At 41.0% G+C, this 27393-nt stretch overlaps 1 protein-coding gene across 5 annotated transcripts in view; it reads left to right on the top strand.

The window, feature by feature from the left end:
- Nucleotides 1-27393, top strand: part of ULK2 (unc-51 like autophagy activating kinase 2) — a 107018-nt gene that overhangs the window by 40585 nt on the left and 39040 nt on the right. For all 5 annotated transcript variants that reach the window (XR_008515311.2, XM_024241516.3, XM_054536295.2 and 2 more), the window contains exons 11-14: nt 8419-8466; nt 9415-9503; nt 17666-17837; nt 24149-24209. Coding sequence is in view for 4 of the 5 variants with exons in the window: in XM_024241516.3 (XP_024097284.1) it covers nt 8419-8466; nt 9415-9503; nt 17666-17837; nt 24149-24209 (370 nt within the window). In the remaining variant the exon portion in view is untranslated. The remainder of the gene's footprint in view (nt 1-8418; nt 8467-9414; nt 9504-17665; nt 17838-24148; nt 24210-27393) is intronic.

Here is a 27393-nt window from a genome sequence, read left to right as displayed (position 1 = left end):
ATTTATCATTTCTGACACTCTTCATTTATTCTTACAGACTCAAGTTACTGTTTGGTGTCATTTTTTTTTTCTTTTTGTATTTTTTGTGTCTCTTTTTTGTTTGGTGTCATTTTTTTAGTTCTAATATAATTCCATTCCTTTCCTCCTCTTTTGTGTTGTCATATGTATTAATCTTTGTATGTTACAAAGCCCAATAGTACAATTTTATAATTATTTTATACAGTTGTCCTTTAAATCGGCTAAGAGAAAAATACATAATGTACTGTCTTCCATAATTATCTACTTAATTACCAATGCTCTTTATACAAGTTCTCAGAATCTTCATTTATCTGGGAATGTCATTATTTCCCTTTATTTCCTTTCACTTTGGAAAAGTGTTTTTTTAGTAGATACTGAATTCTTGGTTGTTAGGATTTTCTCCAGCCAGTACTTTGACTATGTCATCTTACTGCTTTCTGGCCTCCATTGTTTCTGATGAGAAGTCACCTGTTAATCTTACTAGGTTTCCCTAGTAGGTGATGAGTCATTTTTCTCTTAGTGCTTTTGAGATTTTTCTCTGTCTTTGATTTTCAACAGTTTTAACTGTGATGTGTCTACATGTGTGTCTCTGTGTTTATCCTGCTTGGAGTTTATTGATCTTTTTGGATATATAAATAAATGTTTTTCACCAAATTTGGGGAGTTGTCAACCATCATTTCTTAAAATATTCATTCTGTCCCTTTCTCTTTCTCTTCTCTGAGACTCCCATTAATGGTCTATGCTTGATGATGTCCCACAGCTGCGTCTGTTCATTTTTCCGTATTGTTTTTTCCTTTGAGTTTTTCAGATTGGAAATATCTATTAATCTGTTCTCAGGCTTGCTGATTGTTTTATTCAGTTATTGTACTTTTTAACTCCAGATTTTCTGTTTGGTTCTTTTTTATAATTTCTGTCTTTTTCTTGATATTCTCTATTTGATGAGTCACTGTCTCCTGCCTCAGCCTCCTGCATAGCTGGGACTACAGGCGCCCGCCACCATGCCCAGCTAATTTTTTGTATTTTTAGTAGAGTCGGGGTTTCACCATGTGGGCCAGGCTGGTCTCGAACTCCTGGGCTCACGTGATCCACCCACCTCGGCCTCCTAAAGTGCTGGGATTACAAGCGTGAGTCAGTGTGCCCGGCTGGCTTTCTCTACTTTTAAAAATGGGTGACAGAGCGAGACTCTGTCTCAAAAAAAAAAATTTGTTTTAATAACTGCTTTAAAGTCTTTGTTAAGTCCAACATTTGGCCCCCTCACGACAGTTTCTATTGACTGCTTCGTTTCCCTGTGTATGGGCCATACTTTGTTGCTTTGCATGCCTTGCGGTTTTTTGTCGAAAATCAAACATTTTGTTCAATACAGATAGCAACTTTAGATTTGAACCCTCCCCCTCTCCCAATTGGGGATTGTTCTGTTTTTGTTTTTTTTTTTTCCTTTGAGACAAAGTCTTACTGTGTCGCCCAGGCTGGAGTGCAATGGCATGATCTCAGCTCACTGCAAGCTCCGCCTCCTGAGTTCAAACAATTCTCCGGCCTCAGCCTCCCGACTAGCTGGGATTACAGGCGCACACCACTACGCCTGGTGAATTTTTGTATTTTTAGTAGAGACAGGGTTTCACCACGTTGGCCAGGCTAGTCACGAACTCCTGACCTTAAGTGATCCACCTGCCTCGGCCTCCCAAAGTGCTAGGATTACAGACATGAGCCACGATGCCTGGTCGGATTGTTCTGTTTGTTCAGTAACTTGCGTGGACGAAATCTGTGGAATATTGTTTTCCTTGCAGTTTTTGAACATTGATTTATCTCCAAAATTGTTTTTGTATTTTTTTCAGTTAAAAAAATTGTAAAGCCCAGTTTCCTAGGGGTCACCCCTGTGTCTACAGTTTTTTAGTGGTCAGCCAGTTATTGGTCAAAGGTGGTGCTTTGAGACGGTAAGTTACCATCCTTTGTCCGTAGATCTGTGTGTGGCTTGGGGAATACACTAAAAGTTCAAGCACAGCTGGGCATGGTGGCTCACATCTGTAATCCCAGCGCTTTGGGAGGCCGAGGTGGGCAGATCAGTTGAACTCAGGCATTTGAGATCAGCCTGGGCAACATGGTGAAAGCCTTCTACTAAAAATACAAAAATTAGCTGGTGTTGTGGTGTGGGCCTGTAGTCCCAGCTACTCAGGAGGCTGAGCTGGGAGGATTGCTTGAGCCCTGGAGGTCAAGGCTACAGTGAGCTGTGATCATGCCACTGCACCCAGCCTGGGTGACAGAATGAGACCCTGTCTAAAAAGATAAAAAAAAAAAAAAAAGAAAATGTTTCATTTATCTTGACTCCAATCTTTATTATTTCTTTCCTTCTACTAGTTTTGGGCTTAGTTTGCTGTTTTTCTAGTTCCATAAGCATGAAGTTAGCTTATTGATTAGATGTTTCTTTTTCTTTTTTTTTTGAGACGGAGTTTTGCTCTGTCACCAAGGCTGGAGTGCAGTGGCGCCATCTTGGCTCACTGCAACCTCCATCCAGCTCCTGGGTTCAGGCGATACTCCTGCTTCAGCCTCCAGAGTAGCTGGGACTACAGGCTCAAGTCACCACGCCTGGCTATTTTGTATTTTTAGTAGAGACAGGGTTTCATCATGTTGGCCAGGCTGGTCTCAAACTCCTGATCTCAGGTGATCCACTTGCCTCGGCCTCCCAAAATACTGAGATTACAAGTGTGAGCCACCATACCTGGCCAATTTCTTCTTTTTTTTGAGACAGAGTCTTGCTCTGTCGCCCAGGCTGGAGTGCAGTGGCACAGTCTTGGCTCACTACAATCCCCGCCTCCTGGGCTAAAGTGATTCTTCTGCCCCAGCTTCCTGAGCAGCTGAGATTACAGGTGCCCGCCACCACACCTGGCTAATTTTTTTGTATTTTTAGTAGAGACGGGGCTTCACCATGTTGGCCAGGCTGGTCTTGAACCCCCAACCTCAAGTAATCTGCCTGCCATGGCCTCCCAAAGTGTTAGGATTATAGGCGTGGGGCACGGCACCTGGCCTTATTTCTTCTTTTTTAAAGGAGGTGTTTACAGGTATATTTTTCCCTCTTACTACTGCTTTTGTTACATCCCATAAGTTTTAGTATGTTGTGTTTTCATTTTCATTTGTCTCAAGATATTTTCTAATTTGCCTTTATGACTTCCCTGACTCAATGGTTGCTTAAGAGTTGGTATCCTTTGGCTCTGTGTCCCACCCAGATCTCATCTTGAATTGTAATCCCCATGTGTCTGGGGAAGGGCTTGGTGAGGTGAGTGAATGGGGAGGGGCTTGGTGGGAGGTGAGTGAATCATGGGGGTGGATTTCCTCCACACTGTTCTTGTGATAGTGAGTTCTCACAAGATCCGATGGTTTGAAAGTGTGGTACATCCCCTTCCTGCTCTGCAATGGTAAGACATGCTTGCTTCCCCTTCGCCTTCTGCTATGATTGTAAGTTTTTTGAAACCTCCCCAGCCATGGAGAACCAAATTAAACCTCTTTTCTTCATAAAATGGCCAGTCTCAGGTAGTTTTTTTTTTTTTTTTTTTTAGGGACACAGTCTTGCTCTGTCACCCAGGCTGGAGTGCAGTGGAGCAATCGTGGCTCACTGCAACCTCCACTTCCGGGGTTCAAGCGATTCTCCTGTCTCAGGCTCCTGAGTAGCTGGAATTACAGCTGCGTGCCACCATGCCTGGCTAATTTTTGTATTTTTAGTAGAGACGGGGTTTCACCATGTTGGCCAGCTGGTCTTGAACTTCTGTTCTCAAGCGATCAGCCTGCCTGGGGCTTCCAAAGTGCTGGGATTACAGGCATGAGCCACTGCGCCAGGCCTCAAGTAGTTCTTTACAGTGTGCGAAAACAGAGTAATACAAGAGTGTTTTGTTTAATTTCCACATATTGTGGATTTTCCCATTATTTCCTTTGTTACTGATTTCTAGGTTTTTTTTTTTTCCTTTTTTTTTTTTTTAAACAATCTCAAAGGACAGGCATGAACCACTGCGCCCGGCCCTTGATTTCCACTTTTATTCCATTGTGATTGGAAAAGATAATCAGTCACCATGATTACAGTCTTTTAAAATTTATGGGCCAGGCATGGTGGCTCATATCTGTAACCTTAGTGCTTTGAGAGGCTGAGGAAGGAAGACTGCGTGAGGCCAGGAGTTTGAGATTAGCCAGTGCAACATAGTGAGAACCTGTCTCTGCAAAAAATACTAAAAATTAGCTGGGTGTAGTGGTATGCACCTTTAGTTCCAGCTTCTTGGGAGTCTGAGGTAAGAGGGATTACTTCAGCCCAGGAGTTTGATGCTGCAATGAGCTAATTGCACCACTGCATTCCAGCCTGAAAAACAGAGCGCGACATTGTCTCTGATTTAAAAAAAGAAATTATTAAGACTTGTTTTGTGGCCTAAGGTGTGGTCTCTTTTGGAGAATGTCCCAGGTGTACTTGAGAAAAATATATGCTCTGCTCTCGGAGACTAGAGTACTCTGTGTGTGTCTGTTAGGTCCAGTTAGTTTATAGCACTGTTCAGTGCCTCCCTTTCCTTATTGATGCTGTATCTGGTTATCCTATCCATTACTGAAGGTGGGATATTGAAGTCTCCAACTATTATTGTACAAATCTCTTTCTCACTTCAGTTGTCAATGTTTGCTTCATGTATTTTGGGGCTTTGATGTTTATAAATCTTAAATTTTCTTGGTTAATTGACCCTTCTATCAATATTTAATATCTTTTTTTTTTTTTTTTTTAAATGGAGTCTCGCTCTGTCACCCAGGCTGGAGTGCAGTGGCGCAATCTCGGTTTACTGCAACAACCTCCGCCTCCCAGGTTCAAGCGATTCTCCTGCCTCAGCCCTCCAAGTAGCTGGGACTACAGGTGCCTGCCACCATGCCCAGCTAATTTTTCTATTTTTAGTAGAGACGAGGTTTCACCTTGTTGGTCAGGCTGGTCTCGAACACCTGACCTTGTGATCTGCCCTCCTCAGCCTCCTAAAGTGCTGGGATTACAGGCGTGAGCTACCGCGCCCAGCCCCCCCTTTTTTTTTTTTTCCTTGAGACAGGGTCTCATTCTGTTACCTAGTCTGGAGTGCAGTGGTGCAATCTTGGCTCACTGAAACCTCTGCCTCCTGGGCTCAAGTGATCCTCTCACCTCTGCCCCCCAAGTAGCTGGGACTACAGGTGCAAAGCTACCACACCTAGCTAATTTTTGTATTTTTTGTGGAGACAGGGTTTCACCATTTTTTTCAGGCTGATCTAGAACTCTTGAGCTTAAACGATCCACCCACCTCGGGCCTCCCAAAGTGCTAGGATTACAGGCTTAAGCCACTGTACTTGGCCTTATTTAATGTACTTTTTGTCTTTTATAACAGTTTTCAATTCAAATTCTATTTTGTCTGATAGTCAACTTCGTCCTTCTCTTTTGCTTAGTATTTGCCTGGAATAGCTTTTTCCATCATTTTGCTTTCAAATATTTGTGTCTTTAGATTTTAAAGCGAGTCTCTTTTTCTTTTTTTTTTTTTTCTTTTTGAGATAGAGTCTTACACTTTCACCCAGGCTGGTGTGCAGTGGTACAATCTCAGCTCACTGCAACCTCCGTGTCCCGAGTTCAGGCAATCCTCTCACTTCAGCTGGGACCACAGATGTGCAGCACCATGCCTAGCTAATTTTTTTGTATTTTTGGTTTCACCATGTTGCCCAGGCTGGTCTTGAATTCCTGAGCTTAAGAGATCCGCCTGGGATTAGAGGTGTGAGCCACCTCACATGGCCTAAAGGGAGTCTCTGTTCTGTTTACAGATTATAGTTGGATTATTTCCTTTTAATCTACTTTGCCAGTCTCTGCCTAAGGAGATCTATTTACATTTAAAGTAATTACTGATGAGGAAAGATTTTCACCATTTCACTATTTTTATGTCTTACAGCTTTTTTGTCCCACATTTCTCCCATTACTGCTCTTTTGTGTTTGATTTTTATAGTAACGTGTTTTGATTCCTTTCTCATTTCCTTTTGTGTATATTTTTCCTTGTGGTTACCTGGGGATTACATATAACATCTAAAGTTACTGAATTCATATTAACTTTAGTTGCATACAAAAACTCTACTTCTGTATTGCTCTATCCCCCCTTTATGTTGATATCACAAATTATATCTTTATGATAATTTTAATGCATTTGTCTTTTAAACTCTGTAGAAAGTGAAAAAGTGAAGTTACAGACCAAAATTACAGTACTATTGGATTTTAAATTGCCAGTGCACTTATCTTTTCCGGAGATCTTTATGTCTTCATGTGGCTTTTTACTGTCTAGCTCTTTTCATTTCAACCTGAAGTACTCTCTTTAGCATTTCTTATAGGGGAGCTCTTGTGGTAATGAACTCCCTCAGCTTTTGTTTTTCTGGGGATATCTTTATTTCTTCCTGAGTTTTGAAGTACAGTTTTGTGGAATGTAGACTTCTCAGTTAACTTTTTTTTTTCTTTCAGCACTTTAGGTAATATCCCACTGCCTTCTGGCCTCAAGATTTCTGATGGGAAATTGGCTGATATTCTTATTAAGGATCCCTGTATATTACAAGTTGCTTCTCTCTTGCTGCTTCCAAGATTCTCTCTGTCTTTTGAAAGCTTGATTCTGTAACTCTGTGTGGGTCTCATCAGTTTATCTTAGAGTTTTTGGAAGTTGCTTTTTTTCTTTTGAGACAGAGTTTCGCCCTTGGTGCCTAGGCTGGGGCGCAATGGCAGGTTCTCGGCTCACTGCAACCTCCACCTCCCGAGTTCAAGCGATTCCCCTGCCTCTGCCTCCTGAGTAGTTGGGATTACAGGAATGTGCCACCATGCCTGTTAATTTTGTATTTTTAGTAGAGATGGGGTTTCTCCGTGTTGGTCAGGCTGGTCTCAAACTCCCGACCTCAGGTGATCCGCCCACCTCTGCCTCCCAAAGTGCTGGGATTATAAGCGTGAGCCACCACGCCCGGTCCAACCTAATTCTTATCTTAGGTAAAAACAGCAATACTTGAAAATGTCAGACCAGAGAAATCATTGACATGTTTAATGAAAATACTTAGCAAATTAACCCTGATCTTGTAGTTTTTAGGGAAAAAAGTGTTTGACTTTTCCTGTAGTAATAGTTGTAATACTAACAGAGATTTGTGGAAATATACTCCAGGATTTTGGTTTGCTAATGTATAGTATAATATGGAAATCCACATTGGTATTTAAATAAGATGGACTGGAATTTGAATTCTAGTCCCTCACCTTACTAACTCTTTGACATTGGACAAGAAACATGGCCTTTGTGTGCTTTTAATTTTCCTACCCATGATAGGAGGACATACTTCCTCAGATAAGGTTTGTGAAGCACCCACTTCATTGTCTTAGTGAATGTTGAATACTCAGTAGAGGATAGCTATAATTGTTTCCATGTTGGGGAAAAGATGAAATGGTCTGAATACCTATTTTCTTAACGTTTTGTAAAGTTGGACTAAAATTAAATTCATGTAGTTGGAAATATTTATACCTATTAGGGAGAAGTTAAGCTGAGAGTTGCTCTGAACCATGAGAATTATGGTCAATAGTGAAACAACTATTATGGATAATGGTTTTAAAATTATTGAATGTATTGTTTTTGTAGTTTCTTTTTTTTTTTTTTTGAGATGGAGTCTCACTCTCGCCCAGGCTGGAGTGCAGTGGCACAATCTCAGCTCACTGCAAGCTCCGCCTCCCGGGTTCACGCCATTCTCCTGCCTCAGCCTCCTGAGTAGCTGGGACTACAGGCGCCTGCCGCCATGCCCAGCTAATTTTTTGTATTTTTAGTAGAGACGGGGTTTCACTGTGTTAGCCAGGATGGTCTCAATCTCCTGACCTTAGGTGATCTGCCTGCCTCAGCCTCCCAAAGTGCTGGGCTTACAGGCGTGAGCCACCACACCCGGCCAGTTTTTTCTCTTTTTAATGTGAAACCAGCATCAGGAATACTTCTAGGGGCGAAGGATAGTTTGTTGTATAAATCAGCTGCATCAATTTCCTCTTAGGACAATTAACAGCTGTAGTTCACATGGGTGCTTAACAAGAGCCTGGTGATCACAGTTCTCCTGTGGGGCTGTCCACTGGAGGGTGGAATACATTAGAGGACATGTCTGTGTAAGTAGCATCAGAGTATGTTGTGCTGGTGATAGATGTTTTGAGAATTCATAATTATTTAAAATTTGTTATTGATTCATTATTTTATATGACTATAAAAATAATTATTTTATAGAGGATTTATAAAAAATATGCTTTTACATTTAAAGGAAATGGAGCCTATATAAAGAAGTTAAATTCTGATCTCAAAGACATTATGTTGAATACGTTGAGAAAAAATAACCTAGTTGATATTTTAGTCAATGTCTCTTTAAAGGTTGCATTCTCATTTCTTGTTACAGAAGCATTTTTTAGCCATCCTTTTCTTGAGCAAGTTCCAGTAAAAAAATGTGAGTATCCATTTTTTGTATTTTCACTTAAAGAATGAATGCAAGCTTTAGGAAAAATTAATGATTTTTACTACAAAATTCATCTTTTATTGTGACTCTTAAAATTTCATTGAATTTATTTATGTATTTATTTATTTTTTTGAGACGGAGTTTCGCTCTTGTTGCCCAGGCTGGAGTGCAGTGGCACGATCTCGGCTCACAGCAGCCTCCACCTCCTGGGTTCAAGCCATTCTCCTGCCTCAGCCTCTGGAGTAGCTGGGATTACAGGCATGCGCCACCACGCCCGGCTAATTTTGTATTTTTAGTAGAGATGGGGTTTCTCCATGTTGGTCAGGCTGGTCTCGAACTCTGGACCTCAGGTGATCCGCCCGCCTCAGCCCCCGAAAGTGCTGGGATTACAGGTGAGAGCCACCACACCCAGCCACTTTTTTTTTTTTTAAACGGAGTCTTGCTCTGTCACTCAGGCTGGAGTGCAGTGGTACAACCTCTGCTTCCTGGTTTCAAGTGATTCTCCTGCCTCAGTCTCCCGAGTAGCTGGGATTACAGGTGGGCACCACCACACCTGGCTAATTTTTGTATTTTTAGTAGAGACGAGGTTGCACCATGTTGGTCAGGCTGGTCTCAAACTCCTGACCTCAAGTGATCCTCCCACCTCAGCCTCCCAAAGTATTGGGATTATAGGAGTGAGCCTCTGCGCCCGGCCTGATTTTCTTAGATACCTACGATTGTGTTTATTTAATAACTGTTCTATTTTTCCTTCTGAAACGAAGTTGAAATAGTTTTAGTAATTGTTGCATTTTTAGTTTCATCAGCAGATGTGGTAATAAATAGGTAAATGCAGATTTTGGGGGAACACAAAGGTGTAGTAGTTTTGGCAAGTGTTTCTGTTATACAGGTCATGTGACTGCACTACAAAATGATGTAGTTCATTTGTGTTTCTTCCCCTAGCTTGCCCAGTTCCAGTGCCCATGTATTCTGGTTCTGTCTCTGGAAGCTCCTGTGGCAGCTCTCCATCTTGTCGTTTTGCTTCTCCACCAGTAAGTTATAGTTTTATTAAAAATAATTTCAGAGTTAGTGCTGTTACATCTGTTCTCAAATGGAGCGTGCACATACACTGTGGATATTCTTTTTATGTATAATGTTTACTAATGCAGCTGAGATTTGGGAGAAAGAACATGATAGTTGTTGGGTCAAATGGACCTGTATTCGGACCTCTGTCCGTATGTTACTGTGTAAGCTCCAGAAAGAAATGTCACCTCTCTGGGCCATTTTCCTCGGAACAGTGAGTATAGCACTATCACCTTCTTATACCCTATGGTGTTTTGGTGATGATACTTGCAAACAAAGAGTACCCATTACAGGTGGATAGGCAATAAATATTTATTTTATCTGAATGCTGTAGACATGAGCTTGGATTTTTTTTGTATGTGGAATTTCTACTGAGGGAGGAGTCACCTCTGAGCCAGATTTCACTGACTTAGATTCTCTTAATCATGATTTCTGGCGCTTTTCTACTCAAACCTCTTCCTTTCCCTGAGGCTCCCAAGCCATTTTCTTCATGGCTGTGTTCCCTCCCATCTCAGTACTTCTTCCTAATCCTGAGGCCTTCTGGTCACTCTAGTCACTTCTTCCTGCTCCACTCTCCTCTTAGGCTTTTGTTTTTTCTTTTTTTTTTTTGAAATGGAGTCTCGCTCTGTCGCCCAGGCTGGAGTGTAGTGGCGCCATCTTGGCTCACTACAACCTCCGCCTCCTGGGTTTAAGCGATTCTCCCAGCCTCAGCCTCCCAAGTAGCTGGGACTGTAGGCGCACACCACCACACCCAGCTAATTTTTTGTGTCTTTTGTAGAGACGAGGTTTCACTATGTTGGCCAGGCTGGTCTCAAACTCCTGAACTCAAGTGATCTGCCCGCCTTGGCCTCCCAAAGTGTGAGCCACGGCACCCGGCCCCAGACATCAATTTCTTGAATGCCACTGGCGGAAAGGTAGGGGAGCCATAAAAGTGAGACAACTCAGAGGTTTAAGTGGATGGGGCTTGCAGCCTCCATGTACCTTATCTGTCATATTAACTAGGACACCTTTTTTTTGTATGTCAAGTGAGTGTAATTTACCTACCTTGTAGGGTTCTTCAGGGATAAGTGAGTGTAAGCACTTATTGCATGCAGGGTCTGACACATAGTGTATAACGCAAGAGGTGGCAACTGTTAGGTAAAGCCAGATGCAGATGTAGCCTGTTGCAAACAGACAAGTCTCAAAACTGGCAGCAAACCTTTCTTACACAGCCCCGAAAATTCATACCAAATAGATAAAGCAGATTATGTTAATAAGACTTACGTTATGTTCTCGTGAACTAAAAAAACTAAGAGGCAGACACGCTGGCACCAATCCTAGCCCTGCTGCTTGCCCACTCAGTGACTTTGGGCCGGTCAGTTAGAGAGGTGGGCCATGGTGTCCTCATCTGGACCATAGGCTTGATTAACCTTTGCTTGCAGGGTCCTGGTAGTAAGATGTGGGAAGTGCCTAGCCATGGCAAAGTCTCAATAAATTGTGGCTATTATTATGAACCATATATTTGACACAATGTAATATGAAAAGCAAAGCTTGTGCTAGAGAAAAGAACAACAGGGAAGAATCTAATTTTGGGAGAGCAAACATAAAGGAGCCTGTGGGGTGATAGTGTGACTGAGGGATGAGAGAGGCCAGCAGGGAGGACGTTGAACTGGAAATTTTCTTTGACTGGAGAGAGCATTTTGGGGTTTTTGTTGGTTGAAAGAGGAGAACAAAATAGGAGCCAGGCTAGGGCTGCCAAGGAGTAGCTGAATGTAGAACTAACTGGAGGAGTGAAGAGAGGCAGGAGAAAGAGAAAGGCTTTTTTAGAAGTTAAAAACTCTGGTGGCCAAACCTATTTTTTCTGAGGCAGGAATGTTGTTTGATCCCAGGAGTTCAAGACCAGCATGGGCAACATATCAAGACCACCCATCTCTACTAAAAAAAAAAAAAAATAGCCAGGCGTGCCTGGGCATGACTGTAGACTCAGCTATAAGGGAGGCTGAAATGAGAGGATTGCTTGATCCCAGGAGTTCAAGGCCAGACTGGGCAACATAGTAAGAACCTGCCTCTATTAAAAAAAAAAAAAAATCCGGCTGGGTGTGGTGACTCACGCCTGTAATCCCAACACTTTGGGAGGCTGAGGTGGCCAGATCATGAGACTGGGAGATCAAGACCGTCCTGGCTAACACGGTGAAACCCCATCTCTACTGAAAATACAAAAAATTAGCCGGGCATGGTGGCACACGCCTGTAGTCCCACCTACTCGGGAGGCTGAGGCAGCAGAATCGCTTGAACCTGGGAGGCGGAGGTTGCAGTGAGTCAAGATCGCACAACTGCACTCCAGCCTGAGCGGCAGAGCGAGATTCCATCTCAATAAAAAAAACCAAACCAAACAAAAAACAGTAAAATGGCTGGGTGTGGTGGTTCATGCCTATAATCCCAGCACTTTGGAAGTCTGAGGCGGGTGGACCACTTGAGGTCAGGAGTTTGAGACCAGCCTGGCCAACATGCCAAAACCCTGTCTTGGTGTTTTTTCAAATAACAAAAATTAGCCGGGCATGGCGGCGTGCACCTGTAATCCCAGATACTTAGGAGGCTGAGGCAGTAGAATCACTTGAACCCAGGAGGCAGAGGCTGCAGTGAGCCAAGATCATGCCACTGCTCTCCAGCCTGGGTGACAGAGCGAGACTCCATCTCAAAAAAAAAAAAAAAAAAAAAAAAAACAGTGAAATAAGTCACTGGCATAAACATATCCTTTTTATGTCTTATTCATTAGAGTTCTTTAAAAAGTAAGGTTGGGCCAGGCTCAGTGGCTCACGCCTGTAATCCAGCACCTTGGGAGGCCAAGGTGGGTGGATCACTTGAGATCAGGAGTTTGAGACCTGCCTGGCCAACATGGCGAAAACCTGTCTCTACTAAAAATACAAAAATTAGCTGGGTATGGTGGCGTGTGCCTGTAATCCCAGCTACTTGGGAGGCTGAGGTGGGAGAATCGCTTGAACCCAGGAGGCGGAGATTGCAGTGAGCTGAGATTGTGCCACTGCAGAGCAAGACTTTGTGACTTTGTCTCAAAAAAAAAAAAAAAAAAAAAGATAAGGTCAGCTGGATTACGCCTGTAATCCCAGCACTTTGGAAGGCCAAGGTGGGAGGATTGCTTGAGCACAGGAGTTTGAGACCAGCTTGGGTAACATGGTGAAATCCCGTCTCTACAAAAAAATTAAAAATAAGCTGGGTGCTTGAGCCCCTGACTTTGAGGTTACAGTGAGCTATGATTGCTCCACTGCACTTCAGCCTGGATACAGAGAGACCCTGTCTCAAAAACCAACCAACCAACCAATAAACATCATTTTAGGAAGCCTTTAAAAAAAATGGAAATAAAGTGGAAAGCAGGGGAAAAAAGGAAAGTACAAACATTTGTATATAGTTTCCAGTTAGTGGGATTAGAAAATGGGATGGTTTGATAGACCTTACATTTAACATCATCTGCCAAAAATAAGATGATTTCATACATGCTTCCCCTTCTTTCTAGGACTGGTGTAGACTCATACAGAGGCTTGAGATACACAGACATGCGATATAACGTTGTCGTTTTTACATTCTCATGTAAATATCTAGCTGCTATTTTATTCCAGAAAAATTCTAGGCCCCCCCAAAACAAAAAATTATAAACAATAAACTCCAAATCACTTTTAATTATGATACTGACTAGAGATTAAATGCTATTTAGATGGTAAATCTTGAATATTTATTTATTTAGTTATTTTTTTGAGACAGAGTCTCACTCTGTCACCTAGGCTGGAGTACAGTGGCGTGATCTCGGCTCACTGCAACCTCCGCTTCCGGCTTCAAGTGATTCTCCTGCCTCAGCCTCCTGAGTAGCTGGGATTACAGGCGTGTGCCACCACTTCGGGTAATTTTTTTATTTTTAGTAGAGATGGGGTTTCGCCATGTTGGCCAGGCTGGTCTTAAACTCCTGATCTCCGGTTATCCACCTGCCTTGGCCTCCCAAAGTGCTAGGATTATAGGTGTGAGCCTCCTCGCCTGGCCTATTTATTCGTTTTATAATATTTATTGAATACCTACTTTGTGTGATGTTCTGGTTTATACTAATGAATGAGATGACCAGGTCCCTGACATTAAGGAGGTTTTAGTTTAATTGTATGGAGAAAGAGGTAGGTAACTCAATCATTGCCAGAAGCATATGTATATGTATCTTCATTGCCTATGGGAATATGATTGGGGAACATCAAAATTAGATTAAGGATTTAGGAAGGCTACTAAAAAGAGGATTGTTTGAGCTGAGTTTTGAAGAAAGATTGCAAGAATTAGTGAAAGAATGATATTGTAAGCAGAAGAATTTCCGTACATGAAGTCACAGAAGCGTGAGCCACTGAAGGAACTCTAGCTCTCCATGGCCATTTACATTTAAATTTGTTAAAATTAAGTGAATTTTAAAATTCACTTTCTTATTCACACCAGCCACATTTCAAGTGCGTAGTAGCCTTAGCTAGCTGGTAGCTCCCATGGTGGATAGCTCAAATATAGGCCTTTTCCATCATTGCAGAAAGAACAAGGCTGCACTCAGTAGTTCAGTTTGGTGGATGTAGAGAGCATTGGTGATGGGTGAAGGGAAAAGAAAGCTAGAGAGGTAGACAAGAGGCCTGACAGTATTTGGAGGTCAAGCAAAGGAATTTCAGCTGCATTCTTAAAAGTTGTAGTGAGCCAGGCCGGGCACGGTGGCTCATGCCTGTAATCCCAGCACTTTGGGAGGCCTAGGCGGGTGGATCACGAGGTCAAGAGACTGAGACCATCCTGGCCAACATGGTGAAACCCCGTTTCTACTAAAAATACAAAAATTAGCTGGGCGTGGTGGGGCGCGCCTGTAGTTCCAGCTACTTGGGAGGCTGCAGCAGGAGAATCGCTTGAACCCAGGAGGCGGAGGTTGCAGTGAGCCGAGATCATGCCGCTGCACTCCAGCCTGGTGATAGAGCGAGACTCCATCTCAAAAAAAAAAAAAAAAAAAAGTTGTAGTGAGCCATTGGAATGATTTTAGAGTGAGTGATATGATCCACTGTGTTTTTTAGCTAGATTCTCCCAAAAGCAGGGTAGAGGACTAGGTTGGAGTGAGAGAGGAAATAGAGAGGTCTCCACTAGAGGAGAGAGGACACCTTGAGACCCTTGCACCTTTTATGTTATCATCATTGTTGTTGTCGTCATTACCGTTTTGAGAACGAAGCCTGAACTAAGGCGGCAGTAGGAAAGGAGAAGAGCCAGGTAAGAGAAAGGCAAAGAGCGCACAGATCTTGAAGATTGCTTGAACTTGGGACCTGAGGAAGAGTGAGACCTTGCAGGTGACAATAGCCAGCTGGCAGGGTCACTCTGAGGGAACTTGGGGAGCAGTGCTTTGGAATATAAAGGTGATGAGTTAACGTACAGGCATGAATGTGTTGTATAGGCAAGTGAACAAAGGGATCTAGAGCTCGTCAGAGAGAATCTTGGCTGAAGATCAAAAAGTGGGAACCATCATTCTGTGAGTGGTAGTTAAAGGTAAGAGGGACGGTGAGCATGGTCACTTGGGTAAGTACAACAAGTGAAGCGTGAAGAGCCCAGGGTGGCTCATGGGGAACTCTGTACTCTTCTCCTCCTCCTTTTTGAGGGGCAAATGAGAAGTATGTACTCACAAAAGAGACTCAGAAGGAGTCCCCAAGAAGTAGGAAAAACAAGATTGCAGGGTCACTGAATAAAGGGGTAGAGTGTTGAGAAGAATGGTCCACAGTACAGATGGAGCAGAAAGTTCAAGTACCTTAAGGAGTATGGGAAATACTTGCTGGACTTGACAATAGAAATTATTGATAATCTTAGTAAAGGCATTTTTATTCAAGGGTTGAAGACAGAGTGGGTTATGTTGAATTAAGGGATATATAGGATGTGACAAATTTGAGTCAGTGAAGATGATAATTTCAAGATATGTTGTTTATAGGCTCACGCCTGTAATCCCAGCACTTTGGGAGGCTAAGGCGGGTGGATCATGAGGTCAGGAGTTCAAGGCCAGCCTGGCCAAGATGGTGAAACCCCATCTCTACTAAAACTACAAAAATTAGCAGGCATGGTGGCAGATGCCTGTAATCCCAGCTACTCGAGAGGCTGAGGCAGGAGAATTGCTTGAACCTGGGTGGCAGAGGTTACAGTGAGCCAAGATCATGCCACTGTACTCCAGCCTGGGTAACACACTGAGACTCCATCTCAAAAAAAAAAAAAAAAAAAAATAGAAAAAAGAAATGAAGAAGAGATGATAATTCGAGAGGGTTATAGGGATTTGAGATGTGAGAAAGTTAAACATGGTTATCTACAGAGGGAAAAAATGCCATAATAAAAGGAGAGGATGAAAATGTCAGGAGCTGAGGGGAGTTGTTCTAGGCCATTGGGGACATAGAGGAGCATGGAATGCAGAGCACAGGTGGAGAGAGGAGCTCCCATGGAAGAGAAGCATCTCTTCCACTGTTATGAGAAAGAATGACCAGGGTGATTGTAGATGCAGGTAATTTTGTAAATAGCAGGAGAAGAAACTGGGAAAGTTCCTGCCTAAACCACTGGAAAGATATTGTGGAGTTAGATAATTAGAATCACATCTCAGCTTGACTGCTTTTTAATTGTGTGATCTAGGGCAAATTACCTGTCTGAACTTTGTTTATTTATATGTGAATGGGCTAAAGTTAGATAACATGGAAAGCTCTTTTTTTTTTTTTTTTTTGAGATGGAGTCTCACTCTGTCGCCCAGGCTGGAGTGCAGTGGCGCAGTCTTGACTCACTGCAAGCTCCACCTCCCGGGTTTACGCCATTCTCCTGCCTCAGCCCCCCGAGTAGCTGGGACTACAGGCGCCCACCATCACGCCCAGCTAATTTTTTGTATTTTTTAGTAGAGACGGGGTTTCGCCGTGTTAGCCAGGAGGGTCTCGATCTCCTGACTTCGTGATCTGCCCGCCTCAGCCTCCCAAAGTGCTGGAATTACAGGCCCAAAGTGCTGGAATTACAGGTGTGAGCCGTGATTCACGCCCTGCCAGAAAGCTCTTAACAGTGCCTAGTGCATGGTTGAGGCTCAGTAGTGCTAGTTCTTCCATCTTCCCTTCCCTTCATTACCTTGAGATACAAAGTCTCTTCAAAAAGTGATAAGGAGAGATTGTGTCAAGTGCATGTCACACACATGAAAATAAGTGGTATCAGTGACCGATACCATGGCACAGTGACATTCAAAGGAGCAGCAGCAGTGAACCAGGTATTTAAGGCTTGGGTTTAAAGAGCATAATATAGTATTTTTCCTTTCCTTAAATAAAGGCAAAGACGAAACAGGTTAATAGGGGCTTAACACAATAAGCTATGAAGTTCATTGTTGTAGAAAACCATTGTATAATCAAGATGTTCACTGAGTTGTCAACTAGGGTCCTTAAACTAGATAAACGACAAAAGATACATAGCTAGTTAACTCTTAAGTATTTGTTTAAATATATTTACATGCTTTTCTTCCCTTCCTATCCTATCTCCTACTAACAAATCAACTACTACCCCGATAAAACAAAAACAACAGGAACACAAGGATACCTGTAAGGTTTTCCAAGTCTATAAATACATTTCTGGTCTTAAGTGCAGGCACCCTTCCTGATTTGTCTATTTTTTTACATTATGTGTTCTCTTGGTTTCCTGCTTGTAATTTTTCTTCATTATATATTTAAAACTTGTGTGTGTATAATATGTCATTAATTTAAAGTCTCTGGACATTTTGTGTTTAGTCATTAAGTGGAGAGTTATTAAGTATCTGCTTTGTTAGGCCATGAGCTAGAACTGGGGGATGTTGTGATGATAAAAATTCACTTTCTCAAAAACTTCAGGAGAGGGAGGCAAGTACATGTGGATAAGTGGTATGATATATTTTTAAGTATCACTTTTGGAAAACATTTTAGAAGTCTTTATGCAAACACTTTTAAAAGAAAGGTTTTCTAAAGGAAAGCTTTTCCAAAGAGATTTTTTGAAACCTTAGATAGAATTGGACTTCGTGCCCACTTTTGTGGGGAAAAAAAAAAAAATTCCTTAGTCTAGTTACTATTCTGACTTGCATTTGATTATTAGGCCAGTTTTAATTTTATGTTGTTAATTTTAGTCCCTTCCAGATATGCAGCATATTCAGGAAGAAAACTTATCTTCCCCACCATTGGGTCCTCCCAACTATCTACAAGTTTCCAAAGATTCTGCCAGTACTAGTAGCAAGAACTCTTCTTGTGACACGGATGACTTTGTTTTGGTGCCACACAACATCTCGTCAGACCACTCAAGTGAGAATCTTTTCTACTTGTACACATTGTATTTCTTAATCTACTAAACTAGCATCTTTTTTTAACCCATATATTACACTTTCTTGTGTAGGGCACCTTTTCAAATGAGCATTTTATTTAGTTGTTTGAATTCTCAGAATTATATTCCTACCTTTTTAAAATTTGCTCAATCATCTTCTATTAAACAATAATTTTGGATTCTGAAGGTACATGAAAACTTTATAGGAAATGATCTCAAATTCTGTTTGTATCCAAACAGAAAGAAATAGAGAAACCAGCAGAATGAGTGAAACTAAGGAAAGAAAGGAACAACTCATTTGGGGAAAAAACCTGAGTCAAAAGAGTGTTATAGACAATCTGAACGTCCTTCAGAAAATACTTATGTAAGTTAAGGAATGAACTTCATAAATATATGGGAAGAATTTTCATAAAGGAACTAGAATCCAAGTGACTAAATAGAGCCAGTGTACTTTGGAATAGTGAAGGGTACCAGAAAACCTACAAAAAAGAGAGATTAGGTAAAACTATTAAAAAGAAGGAACCCTGGTTTGATCTTGAAGGAGTAGTATCAGAAAAGCTAGAGATTTGATTACTTTAATAATTGAATAATATCAAGTGCTGATTATGTGCAGCAGTTTGTATCAGGTCTTTTTAGTTGTTCATCTAGTACTTATTTAGTAGATGCTCATTCTAGGCACTGTGCTAGTTGTTGGGAAGACCATAATCCCTAAACTGAATGTAATTGAGTATTAGCTGGGTGCGGAAGGGAAAACATGGACCACAGCAGCAGTGCCATGGCAGTTTATAACCAGCATTATGAGAACTGAGAGTTACCTTTAAAAGTAATCTAGTACAGTGGTTTTCTTTTTTATTTTTTTTTAATTTTGTTATTATTATACTTTAAGTTTTAGGGTACATGTGCACAACATGCAGGTTTGTTACATATGTATACATGTGCCATGTTGGTGTGCTGCACCCATTAACTTGTCAAGTGGTTTTATTTCTTTACCAAAAGTAATTAAAACTTTTAAAATCATGAAACATTTTAAACAAAATAATAGAGCAGATACTCAAGGTACCCACTAGGCTGTGTTACTTTTATATAGGTCAATATTTTGCCGTATTTGTCTTAGATGTCTTTTTAAAATATATAAAATGCCGTAAGTTGCCGGGCACAGTGGCTCACGCCTGTAATCCCACCACTTTGGGAGGCTGAGGTGGGCGGATCATGAGGTCAGGAGTTTGAGACCAGCCTGACCAACATGGTGAAACTCTGTCTCTACTAAAAATACAAAAATTAGCCAGGTATGGTGGCGCGCACCTGTAATCCCAGCTACTCAGGAGGCCGAGGCTGGAGAATCGCTTGAACCCCCTCCAGGAGCACTGGGGTCCCTGGGAGGGGGAGGTTGCAGTGAGCTGAGATTGTGCCATTGTACTCCAGCCTGGGCGACAGAGAGTGACTCCATCTCAAAAAACAAACAAACAAACAAAAAAGCAAAAAAAAAAATGCTGTAAGTACAGCTAAAGTGCCTTTTCTCTTTCTGCTCTTGCTAGGGGTATATTCTTCCTGTAGATTTCATATTTCTGCATGTAATTGTATCCATACTTAACATAGGATTTTTGTGTTTTTATAGTTACAGGTTGAGCCTGCCAAATTAGAAAATCTGAAATGCCCCCAAATCTGAAACTTTTAGAGTGCCAGCATGATGCTCAATGGAAATGCTCATTGAAGCATTTCAGATTTTAGATTTTTGCATTTGGAATGCTCAGTATAATGTGAATGTTCCAAAATTCAAAATTCATTCTAATACCTGAATTGTATAATATAACTAAAACACAGTTTATCCATTTCCCTACTGATTTATAGTTGGGTTACTTCTACCACTTCACTGTCCAAAATGTAATGAGCCAGGCATTGTGGTTCACAACCTGTAATCCCAGTAGTTTGGGAGGCTGAGGAGGAAGGATTGCTTGTACCCAGAAATTTGAAACCAGTCTGGGCAACATAGTGAGATTCTTTCTCTACAGAAACTAAAAAGTTAGCCAGACGTGATGGTGCACACCTGTAATCAGAGCTTCTCTGGGGGCTGAAGTGGGAGGATCGCATGAACCCCCAAGTTCAAGACCAGCCAGAGCATCATGGCAAGACCCCACCTTTACCAAAAAAAGAAAAATTAGCTGGGTATGGTGGTGCATGCCTGTAGTCTCAGCTTGGGAGGTTGAGGCTGCAGTGAGCCATGATTGTGTCGCTGCACTCCAGCCTGGGCAACAGAGCAAGACCCTGTCTCAAAAAAAAAAAAATATATATATATATGTATATAATAACAGACATTCTTGTGTACATGTCCCAGAATTTCTTCTAACTAAAAACTTAGATATCTACAACTTTATAATATATTCGTACAAACAACTTGTACTAATATTCTCTGTCATGCTGCCCTAGTGTTATAATGGTGTTCTATATTTTCTTCTAAAGATTTTTTTTCCACATATAATTTTACCTGTAATTCATTTTTGTAGATGGAGCAAGGTAGAGATCGGTCAGTTGTCCTATTTATTAAATATTTGTCTTTTCTCCACTGATGTGCAGTGTCAACGTTTGTCATGTCAGGTTGAAATACACGATGGGGTTTCTTTTTTTGTCTATATTATAAGAATTTTTAAATTTGTGTCAGTATGTGTGTGTGGTCAGGGAGGGAAGGAGAGGCAGAGAGCATTTCAGTATTCTTCAGAATCACTCTGGCTATTCTTGGCCCTTTCCCCCCACATATAGTTTAATTTCAGCTCGATAAGTTTATGAAAACCATTTTGGGATTTTGATGGGAATTGCATTGACTGTATAGTATGACCTATTCAAGGACAGGCAGGTTCTTTACAATATTAAGTCGCCTAATTATGAATGTGTATTTCTCCACTTATTTAGGTTTCTTTAATGTGTTTTGATACATTTTTATACTTTTCTATATAAAGAGCATTCACATCTTTTGTTTTCTTCTAGTTATCTTTTTTCTTGTGTGTGCTGGTGTAAATGTTTCAAAACTGCTCCTGTCAAGATCTTTGTGCTGCCAAATCCTAGGGGTCAGTTCTCAGTCCTCATTGTCCTGATATGTCCACATTTGTTACAGTTGATCATGCCCTTCTTTTTAATGATTAAAAATGTGCTATTGTGAAATGTATCATACATACAAGATGTTTAAAACAGTTATACAGTTTAAAAGTAATATGTAACAAGTACCTGAGTGCCCTGCTGATTTTTATCTTTTTTTGGTCAGCTTTTCCTTCTTTTTGTCTTATTGCTCTAATTTAATTTTATTAATGTTTCTTCTTATCCTTTCAGTGAGTTTTTCTTTTATGCTCTCATGTTTTAAATTTTCAGAAGTTCTTTTTCTCTGAGTATTGTTCTTATTTCAACATGCAGTATATTATTGTATGCTTCTTGACGATGGGGAATTTGAAAGTTGTTTGAGAGCTCTGTACGTGGGACTGTCTCATTGACAGCAAGCAAGCCTCTTTGATGAATGATATGGCGGGGGCAATTCTTGGGACTATTTCCCTTTTGGAGGGCTACTCATATCCCCCAAAAGACTCATCCAATCTTTTGCCTAAAGAGTATAAACTTGATACTATCTGGAGTAGCAAAATGGGGGAAGAAGTATGGAGTTCTCAATAGTCATTGTAAAATTTCATTTAATAACTCTTTTCCACTAATCTTTTTATTAGTGTAGTACCCTTGCTTTTAATTTTTCCTGCTGTTCTGCAGTTCAGAGACCCTCTGTTTTACTCTGTCCCAAGTATGAATGTACAGTTTTTTGCTATAGTGGGAGATGGGCATTGCCTACCTGCATAAGGTTGGGGAAAGGATATAAAATTCTAACTGCTTCTTTTAAAAAGAATTCTATATAAAAAATACGTTGTATTATGTATATTTAAGGTATGCAACATGATATTATGAGATATACAAATGGTCACTGGCTTACAATTTTTTGACTTTATGATGGTAGGAAAATGATATGCATTCAGTAAAAACCATCCCTCAAATTTTGAATTTTGATCTTTTTCTGTATTAGCAATATGCGGTACAGAACTCTCTTGTGATGCTGGGTGGCAGCAGCGAGCTGCAGCTCCTAGTCAGCCTGCGATCACCAGAGTAAACAGCTGATGCTGGAGATATTCAACACTTTATAAAATAGGCTTTGGTGCCCAATTGTAGGCCAGTGTAAGTATTCTGAGTATGTTTAAGGTAGCTAGGCTTAGCCATGATGTTCGGTAGGTTAGGTGTATTAAATGCATTTTGACCCAGGACAGTCTTCAGCCTACAGTGGGTTTATTCAGAAGTGACACCATCTTAGGTTGAGGGGCATCTATATATAGTAAAATGGTTACTACAGTGAAATAAATTAATATATTCATCAACTCACATAGTTACTCACCCCTCCCTCCATGAGCAGCTGTAATCTATTCACTTACCAAAATCCTGAACACGATACACTATGATGAACTATATCCTAACTGCTTCTAAATAGACTTTCAATCAATCCTGCTTTTAGTCCTACCTTCAGTGCTACTCTGAAAGGTATCTGGTACTGCTGATTACTCAGCATTTTGGAGTTCTGTGATGTAAATTGGTTTACTTTTGGGCTTTCCAGCTGGCTAAGGTTCTATCTTCTTGGGTCAACTAAGTTAAATACTACTCGTCCATCAACTATACCTTCCAAATTTTGGTGGCTGTGAACTTTTCTGTTCTTTTTGTCCTTGTGAGTTTAGGCTCTTCTCTTTTCTGTCCTGTTGCCTCTATAGTTTCAAAATTACAATATGGTATCAAAAGAACTCTGAATATTACTTAAAATATGATTATTTATTGGTCCTATCTGACTTAAAATTTTTTAAAATGTGGTCATTGAAAGCCATTTAAGATCTTTTTTGTCCTTAGGATAATCCCATTGGGTATATGCAATCAAATTATTGAGTTTCAAAGTTACTTGAGGCCAGGTTCAGTGGCTCATGTCTGTAATCTCAGCACTTTGGGAGGCCGAGGTGGACAGATCACTTGAGGTCAGGAGTTCGAGACCAGCCTGGCCAACATGGGGAAACTCCGTCTCTACTAAAAATACAAAAATTAGCTGAGTGTGGTGGCACACACCTGTAATCCCAGCTACTTGGGAGGCTGAGGCAGGAGAATTGCTTGAACCTTGGAGGCAGAGGTTGCAGTGAGCCGAGATCATGCTGCTGCACTTCAGCCTGGGCGACAGAGTGAGACTGTCTCAAAAATACATACATTAAAAAAAAAAAAAGTTACTTGAAATAATTTCCCTCTCGTGATTAAGCTATTGGGTTGATACATGATTAGGTTCCTTTACTTTTGATTTTTAGGTATTTTATTTTCTTTTGATTTAATTTCGTTTGAAAATTATGTATGGTTTCAAACTCAAAGCTACGAAAGAAAGTACACTTAGTGAAATCTAGCTTTTATCCCTGCTTCATCTCCCTGTTTTCTCAATTCTCCTATAGACAAGTATTCATTGTCTTTAAATAAAAATGGACTTCCCCTTTGCCCTGCTACTCTTTGTTCCCTTACCCTGATTTATTTTCCTTTATAATGCTTATTGCTACCTGACATTATTATGTTTTTTTTTGTTTGTTTTTTTTTGAGAATGGGATCTTGCTGTGTTGCCCAGGCAGGTCTCAAACTCCTGGGCTCAAGCTATTCTCCCACCTCTGCCTCCCTAAATGATGGGATTCCAGGCATGAGCTACCACACCTGGCCTTCTTCCATGACATCTTGTTCAGCAACCCACGCAAGACCTGAGAGAGTGTTATGCAGGAGGATGGGGTAATCCGACATTTTATTGAACTAGACTTTGTTATATGGTCAGTTCTTCTATTATGTTATATTATGTTATATACATGTTCTTTGCAAAATTTTGCAATGAAGTTATGTGCAAATGGTATTAAAGGGCACAACTCTCAGAACTTTTGTCATTGACACAGAAAAAGGAACCTGATAAAAACAGCACAGTTTTTGGGTGTTTAATGGGGAAGGAATATGTAAACACTGCAATAAATATGGCATTTTATTTTGAAGAAGACCTCAAATTTGCTTATAGAAGTGGGCATCCAAAGAGTTGCAGCCTATGTCTTCAGCTAGGTGTAGTTTTCTGAGGTCATCTATTATTTCTTATAGATGAAATCATAACATAAGCCAATGGTAATTTTGCATCGTGCATGAAATCCTAATAATCATGTTGGAACAAATTTGTGTTTTTTTAAGCAGATGGTATAACAGGAACTGATTGTTCTTTTCTCTCCTTTAGATGATATGCCAATGGGGACTGCTGGCAGACGTGCTTCAAATGAGTTCTTGGTGTGTGGAGGGTATGTATATTTACATTATCTTATTAAAATTTGTTTTATATTTTATTTTTGTGAGTAAGGTTATAGAACTTAGTGTTCTTGATTTAAGATTTATTTTGTTTTACAGTCCATTATTTCGGTTTTTTTTTTTTTTTTTTTTTGAGATGGAGTCTGGCTCTGCCACCCAGACTGGAGTGCAGTGGTGCGATCTCGGCTCACTGCAAGCTCTGCCTCTGGGTTCATGCCATTCTCCTGCCTCAGCCTCCCGAGTAGCTGGGACTATAGGCGCCTGCCACCACGCCTGGGTAATTTTTTGTATTTTTAACAGAGACAAGGTTTCACTATGTTAGCCGGGATGGTCTCGATCTCCTGACCTCATGATCCGCCTGCCTTGGCCTCCCAGAGTGCTGGGATTATAGGCATGAGCCACCGCGCCCGGCCTCATTATTTATTTTCTTGAAATTTTATTTAGTTATTTTTTTCTTTGAGATGGAGTCTTGCTCTGTGGCCCAGGCTGGAGTGCATTGGTGGGAAGTTGGCTCACTGCAACCTCCGCCTCCTGGGTTCAAGCCATTCTCCTGTCTCAGCCTTCCAAGTAGCTGGGATTACAGGCATGTGCCACCATACCCGGCTAATTTTTTTTTTTTTTTTTTGAGACGGAGTCTCATCCTATCACCCAGGCTGGAGTGCAATGGTGTGATGTCGCCTCACTGCAACCTCTACCTCCGGGGTTCAAGTGATTCTCCTGCCTCAGCCTCCTGAGTAGATGGGATTACAGGTACGCACCACCATGCCCGGCTAATTTTTTTGTATCTTTAGTAGAGATGGGGTTTCACCGTGTTGGCCAGGCTGGTCTCAAACTCCTGACCTCAGGTGATCGCCCGCCACGGCCTCAAAGTGCTGGGATTACAGGTGTGAGCCACTGCGCCCAGCTTGAAATTTTAATTGTGATAAAAAACACATAAAATCTACTATTTCAGCCATTTTAATGTTTATAGTTCATTAGTGTTAAATATGTTCACATTGTTATGCAGCCAATTTCTGGGACTTTTTCGTTTTGCAAATCTGAAACTCTATACTCATTAAACGTTACCTCCCAGTTTCCCCTTCCCTTCAAGGCCCTGATAATCACATTCTGCTCTCTGTTTCTATGAATTTGACTACTTTAGATACCTCATGTAAGTGAAATCATATAGCATTTGTCTTTTTTGTGACTTGGCTTATTTCACTTAGCATAATGACTGTAAGGTTCATCCATGTTGTGGCATGTGACAGGCTTTTTCCCTTTTTACAGCTGAATTATATTCCATGGTATGTATATGCTACATTTTGTTTATCCATTCATCCATTGGTGAACATTTGGGGTTGCTTCAACCTCTTGGCTATTGTGCATGCTGTTATGAACATGAGTGTGTAAATATCTCCTTAAGATCCTGCTTTCAGTACCTTTGGATATGTACCAAGAAGTGAGATTGCTGGATCATATGGTAATTTTGTGTTTAATTTTTTCAGGAATTGGCTAAATTTTCCATAGCAGTTGTACCATTTTACAGGCCCACCAACAGTGCACAGGGGTTCCAGTTTCTCCACATTCTCACCAGCATTTGTTATTTTCTAAAATAACAGCCATCCTAATTAATGAGCGTGGGGTGATACCTCATTGTGATTTTGATTTGCACTTCTCTAATGATTAGTGATATTGAGCCATCTTTTTTTATACTTCTTAGCCATTTGTATATCATCTTTGGAGAAATGTCCAGTCAAGATCTTTGCCCATTTTTAAATTGAGTTGTTTGGGTTTTTGTTGTTGGGTTGTAAGAGTTCTCTATATATTTTGGATATTAGCCTCTTGTCAGGTATGATTTGCAAGTATTTCTTCCCATTCTCTTGGTTGTCTTTTGACTCTGTGTCCTTTGATACATGAAAATTTTTTAAGTTTGAGGAGGTCATATTTGTGTATTTTTTGTTTTGTTGCCTGTGCTTTTGGCATCATATTCAAGAAATCATTGCCTACTCTTATGTCATTAAGTTTTCCCTCTATGTTTTTGTCTAGGAGTTTTATAGTTTTGGGTATAACGTTCAGGCCTTTAATCCCCTTTGAGTTAATTTTTATGTATGGTGTATGATAAGATTCCAACTTTACTCTTTTGCATGTGGATATCCAATTTTCCCAGCACCATTTGCTGAAGAGACTGTCCCTGTCCCATTGTGTGGTCTTAGCATTCTTGTCTAAGATCATTTCACTGTATATGCAAGAGTATCTTTTTTTTTTGAGATGGAGTTTCGCTCTTGTTGCCCAGGCTGGAGTGCAATGGTGCGATTTCGGCTCACTGCAGCCTCCGCCTCCCAGGTTCAAGCAATTCTCCTGCCTCAGCCTCCAGGGTAGCTGGGATTACAGGTACCTGCCACCACGCCTGGCTAATTTTTTGTATTTTTAGTAGAGACGGGGTTTCGCCATGTTGGTCAGGCTGGTTTCGAACTCCTGACCTCGTGATCCACCTGCTTCAGCCTCCCAAACCTTAAACAATTTGATGTACTCTAAGGCACCCCTTGAGTAGCACTGGTACCTTGGGGGCCCTCAGTGCACAGTTTGGGAACCATGGGGATAAGCAAATCTTGTACAATCTTGTTTCTTTCCTCTCTTTGAGGATATGGGAATTCAAATATGGGAATTGTATATTGCCAAATTTTCACTTCTTTTGATGTGCTGCCTTTTTTTCTTCTTGAGTCATCTTTGGCTCCTTTTTGGCTTCTCTTCCTATGGTCTAATTCTTGAACTTTCCTTTACCAGTGAATATGCATTGTTCTCTAAAGCAGCACTTCTTGGTAATAGTGCCTTCATTAGCTACATGGCAGTTTTCAGTACATGTAGGGAATATAATATCTATTCCTTGTGCATCCAGACAAAAAATAGGCACAGGCATGGGAGTTAGGATATCAGAATTCTAAGACTGGTTGTTGCCAGGCATTGATGGAGGCCAGCTGCATACACAGCCCATGGTGCATTAGAGTGCACCATCTGAGTGGATTTCTACCTTTCTGATTGCTTCCCTTTACATGCAGTAACCCCTTTGTCACTAGCACCTTGCAAGCTGTGTGCCTGTGTGCCAGACTAGGCCTTTCTCTGATGCTGCTTGGGTTTCTGGGTGATGAGCAGGTTATCTCCACTTGGCTCCCCATCACTTACACAGCCTCTTGAGCATGA

The sequence above is a fragment of the Pongo abelii genome, chromosome 19 (genome assembly GCF_028885655.2).
Source record: "Pongo abelii isolate AG06213 chromosome 19, NHGRI_mPonAbe1-v2.0_pri, whole genome shotgun sequence".
NCBI lineage: Eukaryota > Metazoa > Chordata > Mammalia > Primates > Hominidae > Pongo > Pongo abelii.
Note: the sequence above shows the minus strand (reverse complement) of the source record. Positions and strands in the feature narration are given on the sequence as shown.